Consider the following 15,179-nt stretch of genomic DNA (forward strand, 5'->3'; position numbering starts at 1 on the left):
CATTCAATTTAATTATTTCCTATATATACCAGGAAGGTTAAGTTCAAATAATAAATATTTATAATAAATTTTAAATTAACATAATAATTGCCTTTTGTAGGCACTATTTTTTTAACATCTAAACATGAGGACCTATATAAGAATTTGAAATGAATTAGATTACATATAAAGAAAATTTAAAATGCTTGGACTAAATTTCCAAACCAAAGCCTTAGCAGCAGTTTTTTGGCAAACCCACCTAAACAAAACAAAACTTTCCTTTTTTTGCTTTCCAATCAAATTGTTATTATTTTTACTCATAAAAAATCACATCTGTCACTCAGTGTTTATTGGTCCTTAGGATTTGTGCTAAGTAATTTACACAAATCCTCTCATTTATTTCTAATAACAGATTTATGAAATGAATACCATTAGCATTTCTGTTTCACATTTGAAGAAATGGTATCTTATAGAGGAAGCACAAGTGCCCTCTTCAGGGTAACACAGTATACATACGATCTAAGACTTAAACACTTTATTTGAATCAAGTTCATCTCATTCCTTCCTTTTGTATTTTTCCTTTTCTTTGGTTTCTTGCCTTATTTTCTATCTTCCCTAGAATGGTCAAGCATATTTGACATGGCATAAATATAAGACATTACCTATAATGCATATGAAATTGTTTCATTAATTTATAGCCTACTCTTCTCTAATTTTTTTCAATTTCTCTGCATTTACCAATTTGAGTTTTACAGAGTTATATCATCTCTTAATGAGATGACCACTTATAAGATTTATTTTTGTTCAACATTCCTTTCTGCTTAAAATTGGAATTTTTCTATATACCTTGTCAATAGTTTTATTTGTCTCAAGATGAATGTCCAAATGTAAAGTGCAAATATATGTTAATAATAAATCTGCAAATCTTGCAAGAGATGAAATATTTTGATGTGATGAGTCAAAGGGAATGAATCAGGCTACTGTTGAATCATATACGTAATCAATGACAAAGTGGAGCTGCTAGAATTAAAATAATATCAGCTGAAAGAGTTAAGATCACCAAGACCGATGATATGATCCATGTTTCGAGATAGGATGATTTGAATGTGAATTAAGAGAGACCCTTGAGGAAATTAATAAAGCCCTTAAAATATAGGTGAATGAATTCTCCTTTTACAATGTTGTGGTGAAAGTAAAAATAAAAAGATTTAAATTCTATTTGGATTTTTTCTACCTTTTTAAAAATAAAATTTTGGTCACTCTGTTTTTCTCCTGGGCTTGTTATCTCGAGGAAACTGCATAATGAAAATCAGAATGGTCATCTAATTTTTAGAATGTAATTTTATTTTTTAGCTTATAGCAGTCTATTTTTTATCTGAAAATATAGAAATGTGGCTATATAAGGTAATTGGACTACTTATGGATTCAGTTAATAAAAAAACATTTACATAAAATCTATTACCTTTGCGTAGTTTCCTAGGATCTGAGAATAAAGAGTCCAGTAAGTAAGATCTCTGGTCTAAAATATTTCATAGAGTGGTGAAATAGCATCAGTATTCCAAGCAGTTTCACCCTTTTGAGTGTTTTCCATTCAAGCAAATGTACATTCATTTTGAGTATTTTCCATTCCATTGGCCAGTAGAAACACACACACACACCCAACCACACACACACCCAACCACACACACACACGCACATTCCTTATCTGTTCTTAAAAAAAAAAAGAACACAGTCCAATCAATCCCATGGGTAAATTTGACTTGTTCATTTTAATGATTTTTGGAAAAATTTTGGAATAAACATAATTTAATAATAATGGTAGTGCCTCTGTCCTCCCCATTCCATAGCTAGCCAGAGTAGAGATGTTAGTAAAAGGGTAAATTTTCCCTCACATAAATTCTACCTGCTAAGATTCAGTCAGGTTAAGATTATCAATGAACTGAAAATTACATATTTAATTAATTTTTCTCTAAAAGATGCCTCACAAAGAAGTACTCTTTCCCTCTTCTCCAGACAAGTCCTTATGAACCCACTGCCAGTTCTGGAGTGGGAAGCTTCCCCTAAATAAACTAGTTTTGTCTTGGGTAGTTAAAAGAATATATCATACGATTAAGGTCAACTTTGGCAGAGGAATTATGTTGAGAAAGATCCATGAAACTAAACCAAGCTGGAAGGAAGATATTTGCCGTAATACCAAGTTCATAAAAGTACTCTGATTGTACAATTTAGTGAAGTTCTTTTCTGTGATCTTTAGAATGAGAGAAAATATCTAAAAACTAAGCACACGTAAAAAGTCATTTAAAAAATGTAATAAAGGATCCTTACCTTTTGATGTCTTAACAGCCAGAGCCACCTTTGATACCCAAGACATGTAGTGCATGTAGTATTTAAGGAAGAAGATACAATCTGCACCAGGACAGGTCTTGTCAATCCTTGTTAAGGATTGGCTTTCAGGGCGAAAAAGAAATACATTCATTTGTTTCTTGGAATTTTTTTTTTTTTAACCCACTAGGATTCCTTCCAAAATGATTAATGCCCTGTATCTGACAGGTCTTGGCGTTTGGGCCAAGGACAGCATACTCAGTCAGATCCAGTGATAAATGAATCTGAGGCTTTTGTTCCAATAACCAGGAACAAAATCCTTACTGGATCTTTGTTACCAAACTGAGAATTCTCTAAGACTTTTCTTTCTTTCTCTTTTGTAAAGAATGGTTCAGGGAGATGGAGCTACTCTCACACAGGAGAAAGCTGGAGAAGATATCCCAGCGTGAAACTGGGTAAAGCGAAGCTAAAAAAAGTCATCTCAATCTCCTTATGGAGCGAGAGCTATCTCTCAGTGCAGCGGTTCTCAGACAGGGGTGATTTTGCTTCCCAGGGGATAGTTGACAATGTCTGGAGATATTTTTGGCTGTCACAGTGTGGGTGAATGAAGTGTGCTATCAGTATCTAGCAAGTAGAGATCAATGCTAAACATTCTCAATGCATAAAGCAGCCCCCTCCATTCAAAAATTAGTTAGTACCAAATGTCAGTAGTACCAAGGTTGAAGTTGAGAAAATCTACAGCTGGGATCTAAAAAGGAAACCAGTGTTTGAATTGGGAGATTATATAAAACCAGAAGCATTATCAGAGAAATGATCACCTTTCTGGTACTTTGTTTTGCTATAGTAGAATTATTTTATGAGCCTGAAACCTGGAAAAGCAAATGTGTGATTATGTCTGGGTGAGAATCTCCATTACTGCATTGTCTCTAATAGACAAAAAAAAAATGAGGTTAACTCAAACATCCAGAGTTTAGTTACATAAACTATATTGCATGTATATCCAAGTAAGGGAATAAAAGTGTGGGCAATGTGACCCTATTTTACTTAAAAATGCATATTTATAATCCTCACCTAAGAAGTTAAAAGAGAAAGTGGTTTTGAAGTGGCATAGACTAGAATTAAGACAATTATGTTTTATTTTTAGCATAGAGATAACCTACTTAGATTTATCATAAATGATGCCACATGGGCATCAATTGCATGATAGACGCTAATAAGAAAAAACTCCCAGAAAAACAAATTCAAACCTTTAAAACAATGTATATTTTTTTGAGAATTTGAGCTCATTATTCCTTACATATCATTCATATATTTATTCTTTAAACAAATATTTACTTAAACTTCTATAATGAGTGATGCACTAGATGAGGCTCTGAAAATGTAATAGTGTAGAAAAGAGAAAAAACAATTGTTTTTTTGGTGTTTATTGGTGCGTGTGTGCACGTGTATGTGCCTGTGTGCTTAGGGGTTTTGGTGACCTTTGAAAAGATTTTTCTTGCAATGGCACAGCATTCCGTTGTCATGCCCTGATGTCTCTGAATTTTAAGGTAAAACCCTAAAGAGCCCCTCTTCTAAGGTTTTGCCCGAAAAGACCAAAAGCCTCTCTCTTTTTTTTTTTATTTCTTTATTTTCAGCGTAACAGTGTTCATTGTTTTTGCGCCACACCCAGTGCTCCATGCAGTATGTGCCCTCCCTATTACCCACCACCTGGTTCCTCAACCTCCCCCCCCCCCGCCCCTTCAAAACCTTCTGGTTGTTTTTCAGAGTCCATAGTCTCTCATGGTTTATCTCCCCTTCCAGTTTCCCTCAACTCCCTCTCCTCTCCATCTCCCCATGTCCACCGTGTTCTTTGTTATGCTCCACAAATAAGTGAGACCATATGATACTTGACTCTCTCTGCTTGACTTATTTCGCTCAGCATAATCTCTTCCAGTCCCGTCCATGTTGCTACAAAACTTGGGTATTCATCCTTTCTGATGGAGGCATAATACTCCATTGTGTATATGGACCACATCTTCCTTATCCATTCATCCGTTGAAGGGCATCTTGGTTCTTTCCACAGTTTGGCGACCGTGGCCATTGCTGCAATAAACATTGGGGTACAGATGGCTCTTCTTTTCACTACATCTGTATCTTTGGGGTAAATACCCAGCAGTGCAATTGCAGGGTCATAGGGAAGCTCTATTCTTAATTTCTTGAGGAATCTCCATACTGTTCTCCAAAGTGGCTGCACCAACTTGCATTCCCATCAACAGTGTAAGAGGGCTCCCCTTTCTCCACATCCTCTCCAACACACGTTGTTTCCTGTCTTGCTAATTTTGGCCATTCTAACTGGTGTCAGGTGGTATTTCAATGTAGTTTTAATTTGAATCTCCCTGATGGCTAGTGATGATGAGCATTTTTTTCATGTGTCTGATAGCCATTTGTATGTCTTCATTGGAGAAGTCTCTGTTCATATCTTCTGCCTATTTTTTGATATGATTATCTGTTTTGTGTGTGTTGAGTTTGAGGAGTTCTTTATAGATCCTGGATATCAACCTTTTGTCTGTACTGTCATTTGCAAATATCTTCTCCCATTCCGTGGGTTGCCTCTTTGTTTTGTTGACTGTTTCCTTTGCTGTGCAGAAGCTTTTGATCTTGATGAAGTCCCAAAAGTTCATTGTTGCTTTTGTTTCCTTGGCCTTTGGAGACATATCTTGAAAGAAGTTGCTGTGGCTGATATCAAAGAGGTTACTGCCTATGTTCTCCTCTAGGATTCTGATGGATTCCTGTCTCACATTGAGGTCTTTTATCCATTTCGAGTTTATCTTTGTGTACGGTATAAGAGAATGGTCGGGTTTCATTCTTCTACATATCGCTGTCCAGTTTTCCCAGCACCATTTATTGAAGAGACTGTCTTTTTTCCATTGTATATTTTTTCCTGTTTTGTCGAAGATTATTTGACCATAGAGTTGAGGGTCCATATCTGGGCTCTCCACTCTGTTCCACTGGTCAATGTGTCTGTTTTTATGCCAGTACCATGCTGTCTTGGTGATCACAGCTTTGTAGTAAAGCTTGAAATTGGGTAACGTGATGCCGCCAGTTTTGTTTTTGTTTTTCAACATTTCGTTAGCAATTCGGGGTCTCTTCTGATTCCATACAAATTTTAGGATTATTTGCTCCAGCTCTTTGAAAAATACCGATGGAATTTTGATTGGAATGGCATTAAAAGTATAGATTGCTCTAGGTAGTATAGACATTTTAACAATGTTTATTCTTCCAATCCAAGAGCATGGAACGATCTTCCATCTTTTTGTGTCTTCGTCAATTTCTTTCATGAGTGTTCTATAGTTCCTCGAGTACAGATCCTTTACCTCTTTGGTTAGGTTTATTCCCAGGTATCTTATGGTTCTTGATGCTATAGTAAATGGAATCGATTCTCTAATTTCCCTTTCTGTATTTTCATTGTTAGTGTATAAGAAAGCCACTGATTTCTGTACATTGACTTTGTATCCTGCCACGTTACTGAATTGCTGTATGAGTTCTAGTAGTTTGGGGGTGGAGTCTTTGGGGTTTTCCATATAAAGAATCATGTCATCTGCGAAGAGAGAGAGTTTGACTTCTTCCTTGCCAATTTGGATGCCTTTTATTTCTCTGTTGTCTGATTGCTGTTGCTAGGACTTCTAATACTATGTTGAACAAGAGTGGTGAGAGTGGGCATCCTTGTCGTGTTCCTGATCTCAACGGGAAGGCTGCAAGCTTTTTCCCATTGAGGATGATATTTGCTGTGGGTTTTTCATAGATAGATTTTATGAAGTTCAGGAATGTTCCCTCTATCCCTATACTTTGAAGCGCAAAAGCCTCTCTTTTGTTGCTAAAAACAAACTGATGGTAAATGAATTGATGGGAGGAGCAGGTACTATTTACAAAGACTGTTGCTATTGGAAACTGCCTTTTTTAAAAATTATTTATTTATTTATTTTTTCAGCATAACCGTATTCATTGTTTTTGCACAACACCCAGTGTTCTGCAATACGTGCCCTCCCTATTACCCACCACCTGGTTCCCCCAAACTCCCACCCCAGGAAACTGCCTCTTTGACTGGCCTTTGCTTCACAAGGAAGATACCTAACAAATCCTTGGGAAGCTGTTGTCAAGCATTTCATTCAGGATGCTGCCACAATATGCAAACTCTCTTTTGGTGTCTCTTTGGAAAATAACCCGTCTGGCCTCTTACAGTGGCTGCATCTCAGCTCACTGTGCCTTAGGATCAGGTTAGCTGTTCTTTCTTGCCAGGGTTCTGTTTCAATCTGCAAACTGTTACCTAGAAAACACCAGTTTGTAGGTGTGCGCCTTCATTTCCTTCTTCTTAATTGGAATATAGGTTAAAAATAGAAAAAGACAGAAGGTAAAATGAAACAAAATAAATCAAAGTCTTAATACTCACTTTGATATAGTTGTAAATTTTTAAACAATTTCAAAACTGAAATTTCAAAGTGACAGTCCTGGTAAATAAGCAGGATTTGATTTCTTATTCAACTCGGTTGTACAATTTAAAAAGTTGTTTCCTCTGCAATAATTGAAAGAACAAAAAACTCTCCTATATGCAAATTTCTTATTAGGAGTCAGACAGAAACACTCAATGAGTGTGATTTCAGCGAACTGTCCCCAGGGCTCTGAGGATTATCAGGTGAAGTGCCCTGAACCTTGTTCTTTAATTTAAATGTCATTATTATAAACGTCTTAAAACTTCTTAGGCTTAGTGGATTAGAATAATATGAAAGAAATCTTGACATTCATAATTTTTAATGGTAAATTAATAAATACAATGTAATTGAAGTTCTATTAAGGTCTTCCATCCCTTAATCTACCTTTAGTCTTTGACCCTAGATCTCCAAAATACATCTCTAGTCTGATCCCCCATCCTGCTGGCACCCATGAGATGATCGGGGAATCCTTGCTATAGAATTAATTACAAGTAAAAATGAAAGAATATAGCCCAGATTCACTTCATGAAATTATTTACCCTCTTATGAACAAAAAGATTTAAAAGGCAAAAAAAAAAAAGATACTGAAAAGCAATCAAGTAACCCCCCTATATATATTTTTTTTAATCTCCAGAAAAGAAATAGTATAACCTTCTGGATTTTCCTTTTTTCTCTTAGTTGCTGGAAAGTTTCTAGACAATTCCTTGTCCAAAGCAAGCTATCATGTAACTCACAAAGCAAATTTGCAACGCAGCAAACGCTTTTGTGGTTTATACATAATCTTTGTTTTACCTTATTATTAAATATCATATTTAAAATTATTTATCTTTTCTCTGCTGTCTCAAGTCTTCCTGAAACTTCTGGTGTGGCATCATAAATGATAATATTGTATATGTAACAGAGCTAGATTTATGGGCGAATAAAATTAAAAGAACATCATGCTCAAAAGGGTCCTATGCTGGGGTTTAATGCTCTGTGATTGCTGTCTTAAAATTCTTAATTTCAGCTTCAAATTTGTATTTTTTTAAGTGAAATCTACTGGGACAATGGAGCATGTGCTGAGGGCTTGGAGCCTCTGTTTATGCGCAGTCAGCCTCTCTGCCTCCCTGTCTTCCTAGAATGGGTTACAGGCCATTCACCCTCTACCCTGTGGTATCCCTGGTCTTGCCTGACCTCCCCATTCTCACTCCTACTCTGGGGTCACTGATGCTCTCTGCCCAGCCAGTCCATGGTGTCATCAACAATGGGAGGCTCACATTGCAATTTTCTTCCACCCCTTTGTGAGGGCCTCAATGCAAGCATGAAATAAGTAGAAGTTGGGGATATTTACAGCATCTTAGAGCAGAACAGGGCAGCAGCTCTCCCTGTCCTGGGCTGGCAACAGCAAGACATATTTAGTAAGAACTTCATGTAGGCCTGTCACTGATCCCTGATCCAGAAAGTAAATGCCTCCCAGAGTGGAGGTTGCAATTTCTTGGAGGTCATTCTTTCACTTGAGTTGGCAATGAGTTGGCAAAAATGGTAAATTGATTTCTCTGTCCCTAGCTATGGTATTTTCATTGCCACAAATCATGTATCCTGCCCTGTGTGTATAGATTCACATTTTATAGCTTATTCATTCTTTCATTTATTCAATAGGAAATATTCTTTTTGAACCTAGCATTGTTTTAATTAAAAACTATTATGGGGTGGGGGGTGCCTGGGTGGCTCAGTGGGTTAAGCCTCTGCCTTCGGCTCCAGTCATGATCTCAGGGCTCTGGGATCGAGCCCCAAATCGGGCTCTCTGCTCAGCGGGGGAGCCTCTTCCCCCCCCCCAATCCCTGCCTGCCTCTCTGCCTGCTTGTGATCTCTGTCAAGTAAATAAATAAAATCTTAAAAACAAACAAACAAACAAACAAACTATTATGGAGGCCCAGGGAGGTTCATTTGGTTAGGCATCTGACTCTTGATTTTGGCTCAGGGCATGGTCTCAGGATGGTGAGTTCCAGCCCTGAGTCAGGCTCTGTACTGGGTGTGGAGCCTGCCTAAGATTATCTCTCTCCCTCTCTTTTTGCCCCTCCCACCTCCTCCCTGCTGCCTCACTTGTGCTTTACCCACACTCTCTCAAAAAAAAACAAAAAATTAAAAACCAAACTATTAGAATATCCAGCTGAGTAACACTATGGAGAAAATATGCTCTCAGTCTACCAAGTCTAATCAGTTAGGGATTTCAGTTGCCATATATATGAATACATAGATTTCAAATGTTATATTAGAAATCTTGACTCTAGAGGATGACTTCTCCATGATCCCCTAATGCATATTAAAAGGGGTTGTTGCATCAGAGTGCCTTACAGTATAATAGTTTATTAACCTAGCCTCTTCAGAGTCTAAATGACAGTTTCTGGACCATACGCATAGAATCTGTAATAAGCATACCTGATCATAATCAAGAATTCCCAGTGTGTGGTTTAAATATGCTTATGTTTTATGATTAAAAATGAGCATGATAACTAATTTTCCCTACTTATATATTAAGTATGCCATATGCTTACTACTTCTCTCCATTAAATGGCACATTAACCATCTGCTCTTCTAATCCAATACTGATAGTAATCAGTTGTGGAGACCCAGGTATACCAGCCAATGGACTGAGATATGGAGATGATTATGTGGTTGGACAAAATGTCTCTTACATGTGCCAGCCAGGCTATACAATGGAATTGAATGGTTCCAGAATTAGAACTTGTACAACTAATGGCACATGGAGTGGAGTACTGCCAACTTGTAGAGGTATGATAATTTCTTTGATATTATCAGTGATAACTGCTATATATTTACTTTTTAATGTGAAAAATGTAAAGTAAGCTTAAACAGCATTTTTGTATTATTTCACTTTTTTTCTGATACTTAAAATTGACTGCTGTAGTTTTTATTTTAAAGCCATACAGAAAATAGAGAATTTAAACTATTTCAAGAAAAATATTATATCTTATTATGGGTAATAACAATGATTTTTAGTGCATCCAAAAACAACAAAAATATCATGTGCTCTGATATGTACTCACCTTCATCATTTATATTGATTAGTGACTATTTAAAAGAAAATATAAGCTTAATGAATTAGAATTTTTTTTAATTAATTTATTTTTTCAGCATAACAGTATTCATTGTTTTTGCACAGCACCCAGTGCTCCATGCAATACGTGCCCTCCCTATTACCCACCACCTGGTTCCCCCAACCTCCCACCCCCGCCCCTTCAAAACCCTCAGGTTGTTTTTCAGAGTCCATAGTCTCTTATGGCTCAGCTCCCCTTCCAGTTTCCCTCAACTTCCTTCTCCTCTCCATCTCCCAATGTCCTCCATGTCATTTGTTATAATGAATTAGAATTTTAACTTGATGATCCACTTGGATCAAACAACTCCAAGATAGGAAAAAAACTTTCTGTAACTTGAGAAAGTCATACTAAATTGTAAAACTAACTCTTCATAAACAACATGTTTCTTAGTGCAATCCAGAATTAATCTTGTTGTCCATAGAGGCATAAATTTGTTACTTTATGCTATTTATTTTTTCACTGGAGATATGATTTTTTTTGCCAATTTTTCTGATTATTTATGGAACACTGTAGATGCAATATCAGGCTATTTCTTTTGTTTTATAATAATACTGAGATTTCTCATTCAGGTGTCTTTCTAAACATCTGTGAATTGAGAGTTTAACAAAAAGAATAGTTTCAATGTGTGTCTTTTTCTTCTGATTACACTGTTTCTAAATCAGATCACTGTATATATACAGTTAATATATGAAAGTATATGAACACACATCTTATATTTAGAAGTTATTTCATACATCATTAATTGATTCTGTTAATAATAATGTAACTCCAAGAATTATTCATATATGTTGATGGTCATACAAATAGACATTCCTCATTTTTAGATTTTGCAATGTGTGCCTCTCTTTTTCCCTTCATCTCTGTTACATTATCTTACCCATCTTTGCTTGAAGCCAGCTTATGAAACAAATTTTAAAATAAATGTTGAAACATTTAATAATTTATTTAAAAACCCTACAGTAAATTTTAATATCTGAATTTAAGTGATTGATAGAACCAATCTGGATATTTTAAAGAGATACCTGATGTAAGTTTTTTCCAATGTCACAGAATTACTTACAAATTCCTTGCTACAATGTTGACACTATATATAGCCAAACAGCCCTGATGTTCAGGCTGTCTAAAGGTCATTGGAAAAATAATTTTATATAAAACAAATAATTTATCAGTTACAGTATACTAGATGGAAGGTCACCCTCTATTTGCTTCCCTTAGATGTCAGGCAGCTTGTTATTTTCTAAGAGAATCTCTGACAACCAGTAGCCATTATGTTGCCAAGAAATAGTCACATCCTAGAGGGATTAATTCCAGGGATGTCTCAGGACTTCGACCAGAAGAATAAAACATGTCACACCATATTGTCCTCCGAAAGCTTAAATTAGCATATATGCTTCTTCTGATGATTTTTTTCTTTTCTTTTCTTTCTTTCTTTTTTTTTTTTACACCCGAGATATTTCAACAGCTGTGTCTAATCACTTTTAATGTAATTGCAGCTGTTACCTGCCCAACTCCTCCCCAGATTTCTAATGGAAGGTTGGAAGGAACAAATTTTGACTGGGGCTTTAGTATTAGCTACATCTGTTCTCCAGGCTATGAACTATCCTTTCCTGCTGTTCTGACCTGTGTAGGGAACGGTACCTGGAGTGGGGAAGTACCACAGTGCTTACGTAAGTATAATTTCTGTACTTAAAATTGTATTTTCCCATGTCCACTCTCTTGAAACTACTTGACTGAGACTATAGCTGTTACTCAAAATTTTCAGATTTTGCTAAAACAAATATGAGGTTGTTAAAGGGCATTCTGAGGCATAATTAAAATTCAATAGGAAATCATATTTACCAGTGTACTTTTCCTGTAATCTTACTGTTAATGTTCTTTTTGATCTGACTCTAAATATTAAACTGAACTGTTTTGCTTGCAACCTTCTTAAAAAATTATTTCTCAAATTAAAGACTCTTTAAGATTAATTCTACTACTGGAGAAGTTATTCTTATTTTGTCCAGTGTGTCTCAATTGAGTGCTCCAATTTACTCCCAAATTTCTTTCCACAATAAATCCATGTTACTTGACATGGTCATTCAAATCAAGTTCTTATGATACTATTTGTCATGATAATGCTTGTGATTATACCAAAATGATTAGGGTAAGCACGGAGAAGAGGGATTAATATTTTCTTACAGGAGTCGCTTTACAATATATGTTCCAGCAAGTGTCACTTAAAAATTAATTTGGAAGACTGCAAGCAAAATAAAAGTCAGCTTTGTGTTTTACAGAAATTATTGTAGCACATGATATGGGCAGCCTTCATGCTGAGGGGTCTAATGTGATCCTGTTCCTCGTCTGCCCTCCCTTCCCTGCATGGGGTAAAGGAGCTCCCCACCTGTCCCCACGACCTTGAAGTTAGGCAGATATAACTGATGAAATGACTTGGAACCCTCCAGTCTTCTCATTCACCATGGAAACCAAATTGCATATGGGCTTCTGTGCCCCTTGTCTTCTTTTCTCCTGATTTCATCATATGCTACTGTGTCACAGAAATTGTCCCTTAAAGTTGTGTTTTATGCTGAGGATCGTCTTAGAAAAGACCAATGTGCTCTAAATAAGAGTAGATATTCCATGGCTACCTCAGAATAGATAGGGACAAGGAGATTTACAGAGATGAGTTCGTGGTAGTTTGTTTGATACAACTGGGAAAATCTCCATCAAGAAATATCTTGCAGGGCGCCTGGGTGGCTCAGTGGGTTAAAGCCTCTGCCTTCGGCTCAGGTCATGATCCCAGGGTCCTGGGATCGAGTCCCGCATCAGGCTCTCTGCTCTGCGGACAGCCTGCCTCCTCCTCTCTCTCTGTCTGCCTGCCTCTCTGCCTACTTGTGATCTCTGTCCGTCAAATAAATAAATAAAATCTTTAAAAAAAAAATCTTGCTATGGTATTTTCTCTTTTGGTTCTATTAAAATGCAAAAATAATAAAATACTATTGACATTATATTATAACTATCCAAATGTAATTGGGCTCACTTTGTCCAATTGTTTCACATATATGATTTCTGTTACATATAACAGAACTCCTAGTAAGTGTGTTTACTCATGACATTTTAATTAGTAATGACACTTGGGCTCAGAGAGAGGAATCAAATTGTAGAGTCACTGTGTGACCCTGTCATCATTTAGGGGACCCCTACATTATTATAGGGCTTCGGTTTGCACTGCCACAAAATGAAAGAGTATGAATTCCAATTCAAGGTAAACTAAAGGTAAACTAAAGAGTTAATGTTCTTACCCATTTGTAGCCAAATTCATTCATTTTAGGGACTTTATAGAAGGGAAAGTCTTTTCTCTTTCATTTTGTTCAAAGTATGTCCTTTTATCCTAAAGTTTATGTCATCATGAACTGAAGCCTCTTGAAAATAAACCCTGTGTCTTAAGCCTCTAAACTAATAGGTTGTTTGGTTTAGTACATGAAAATCTACAGATAGAAACCAATGGAATGATGAGGAAGTGAGGAGCAGGCAGGGAGCAGGAGAAGAGTTTATGTGATTGCATCTCCCTCCTTTCTTTTCTTTGTTGAATAAAGATAAGATTCTGAGAGGAATGACTCAGCAGAAATAAGTGAGAGAAACACTTCAGAAGTAGGTTACTAAATAATTTTACAGTAGAAATGATTACTAAGCTGAAATGCCCATTGATAATATTCCCTGAGGAAACAGCCATGGAATTCAAAATGTGCTAGAGACACAACGATTAGTGAGATGGAGATTATGGCCTCTAAGTTTTGATGTTATATCGCTAGAAATGATGTTATATTACTAATAGCACAGAGATTTACAATATCTAGGAAATAATGAAAATTAAAACAAAACACACCAGACAAATGTTTATTTTACCTGTGTTACTTTACTCTGAAATTTTCCCCTAAGTTTATTTCATTGAATAGTTATTTCATAATTACTTTTAACTTTAACTCCTTTAAAAAGAAAACGAAAACTTCCTAAAAAGAGGTTTGAAAATTCAGGTCTCTCCTAGGGTCTTGAATTTCAGGAAGAGTCTCTCTTTGTACCTTGAGCTTAAGACTGAGATATTCTGTTATTAGGGTATTTATCCATTCCTGTTTGCCTGGAACATTCCTAGTTTATTCCTGTTGTCCTAGTTGATATCCTATCCAGTTAGAGGTTTCCTCTCAGCCTCAAAAATATCTTTGGTTTACAGCACGTGCCATCCTAAGGGAATATTTATCCTTAAAAATGTTTGGATGTTACTGTTTGTTTGCCTTATTAGGGGCATAACCTTTCAGGTGCCGAATCTGTAAATTAAAAAAAAATCAAGTATGCTTAAAATTGGTTAAAATGATAAAAAAAATGTTATGTATTTTTACTATAACAAACAAATTGAAAGCATATGATATCTTTGTCTAGGTTATCTACTAGATTTGAAACCATCTGATCTCATCCCTTATACTTCTGCATGCTCATTCTGCTCCTGCTTCACTAGCCTTATTTTTCCCCGCAACATGTTGGACATGTTTCAGCATAGGGCTTTGGCAGTGCTATTTCCTTATCTAAATGATCTCCCTTGGGCTATCAGCGTGGCTAAATGCTTTGTTTCCTCCAGATCTTTCATCAGTGATGGATGCTGTTGCCACCTTGTTTGAAACCCACCCCAGCCCTTACCATTTATCACACCCAATATACACAGTTCGTATCTCCTTCTTCCCATACTATTTCTCCACATGGGACTCACTACCTTCCCACATGTTACTTTTCTACTTATTATATTTATTTATTTTTGTTTGCTTCCCTTACAAATACATAAATTCCACAAGGGCAGGGACCTTAGTTTGTTTACTGATAATTTAAGTGCCTAAAACTTCTTAGAATAGGTTCTTTAAGTTGTTAGGAAATATATGTTGAATGAAAAATGTATCCAGTTTGTTTACAAATTCTGTCAAGGTGTTATCTTCAACAGTTTGGAACATTGAGATTCCTTGGTTTGGTATAGATTGGACTCTGTTGGGTTTCTTTAATCTATAAAAAAACACTAGAAAATTTCTCACCATATTACAAAGAGGAAGACAACAAAACACTGGAGTATGAGCTTGAGTGTTCAACAGATTACAACAGAACAAATAAGTGTATCTGTTATATACATACAAAAAGAGCATTCTGGAGAGTACACCCTAGATCATTATGGGCTGGCTTTTTCTGACAGAGCTTTCTGTGAATCATATGCCTTTTGGACGTGTAACCCAACTTCATAATCAATTTGTACAAAGGTGTGGTTTGATTCTGGTCAATACAAAACAACAACAAAAATACAAAA

At 36.1% G+C, this 15,179-nt stretch overlaps 1 protein-coding gene across 2 annotated transcripts in view; it reads left to right on the top strand.

The window, feature by feature from the left end:
* CSMD3 (CUB and Sushi multiple domains 3) overlaps positions 1–15,179 on the top strand; it is a 1,273,428-nt gene that overhangs the window by 1,224,760 nt on the left and 33,489 nt on the right. For both annotated transcript variants that reach the window (XM_046025880.1, XM_046025873.1), the window contains 2 exons: positions 9,360–9,539; positions 11,359–11,532. In XM_046025880.1, the coding sequence (XP_045881836.1) occupies positions 9,360–9,539; positions 11,359–11,532 (354 nt within the window). The remainder of the gene's footprint in view (positions 1–9,359; positions 9,540–11,358; positions 11,533–15,179) is intronic.

This window comes from Meles meles, chromosome 1 (genome assembly GCF_922984935.1).
Source record: "Meles meles chromosome 1, mMelMel3.1 paternal haplotype, whole genome shotgun sequence".
Lineage (NCBI taxonomy): Eukaryota > Metazoa > Chordata > Mammalia > Carnivora > Mustelidae > Meles > Meles meles.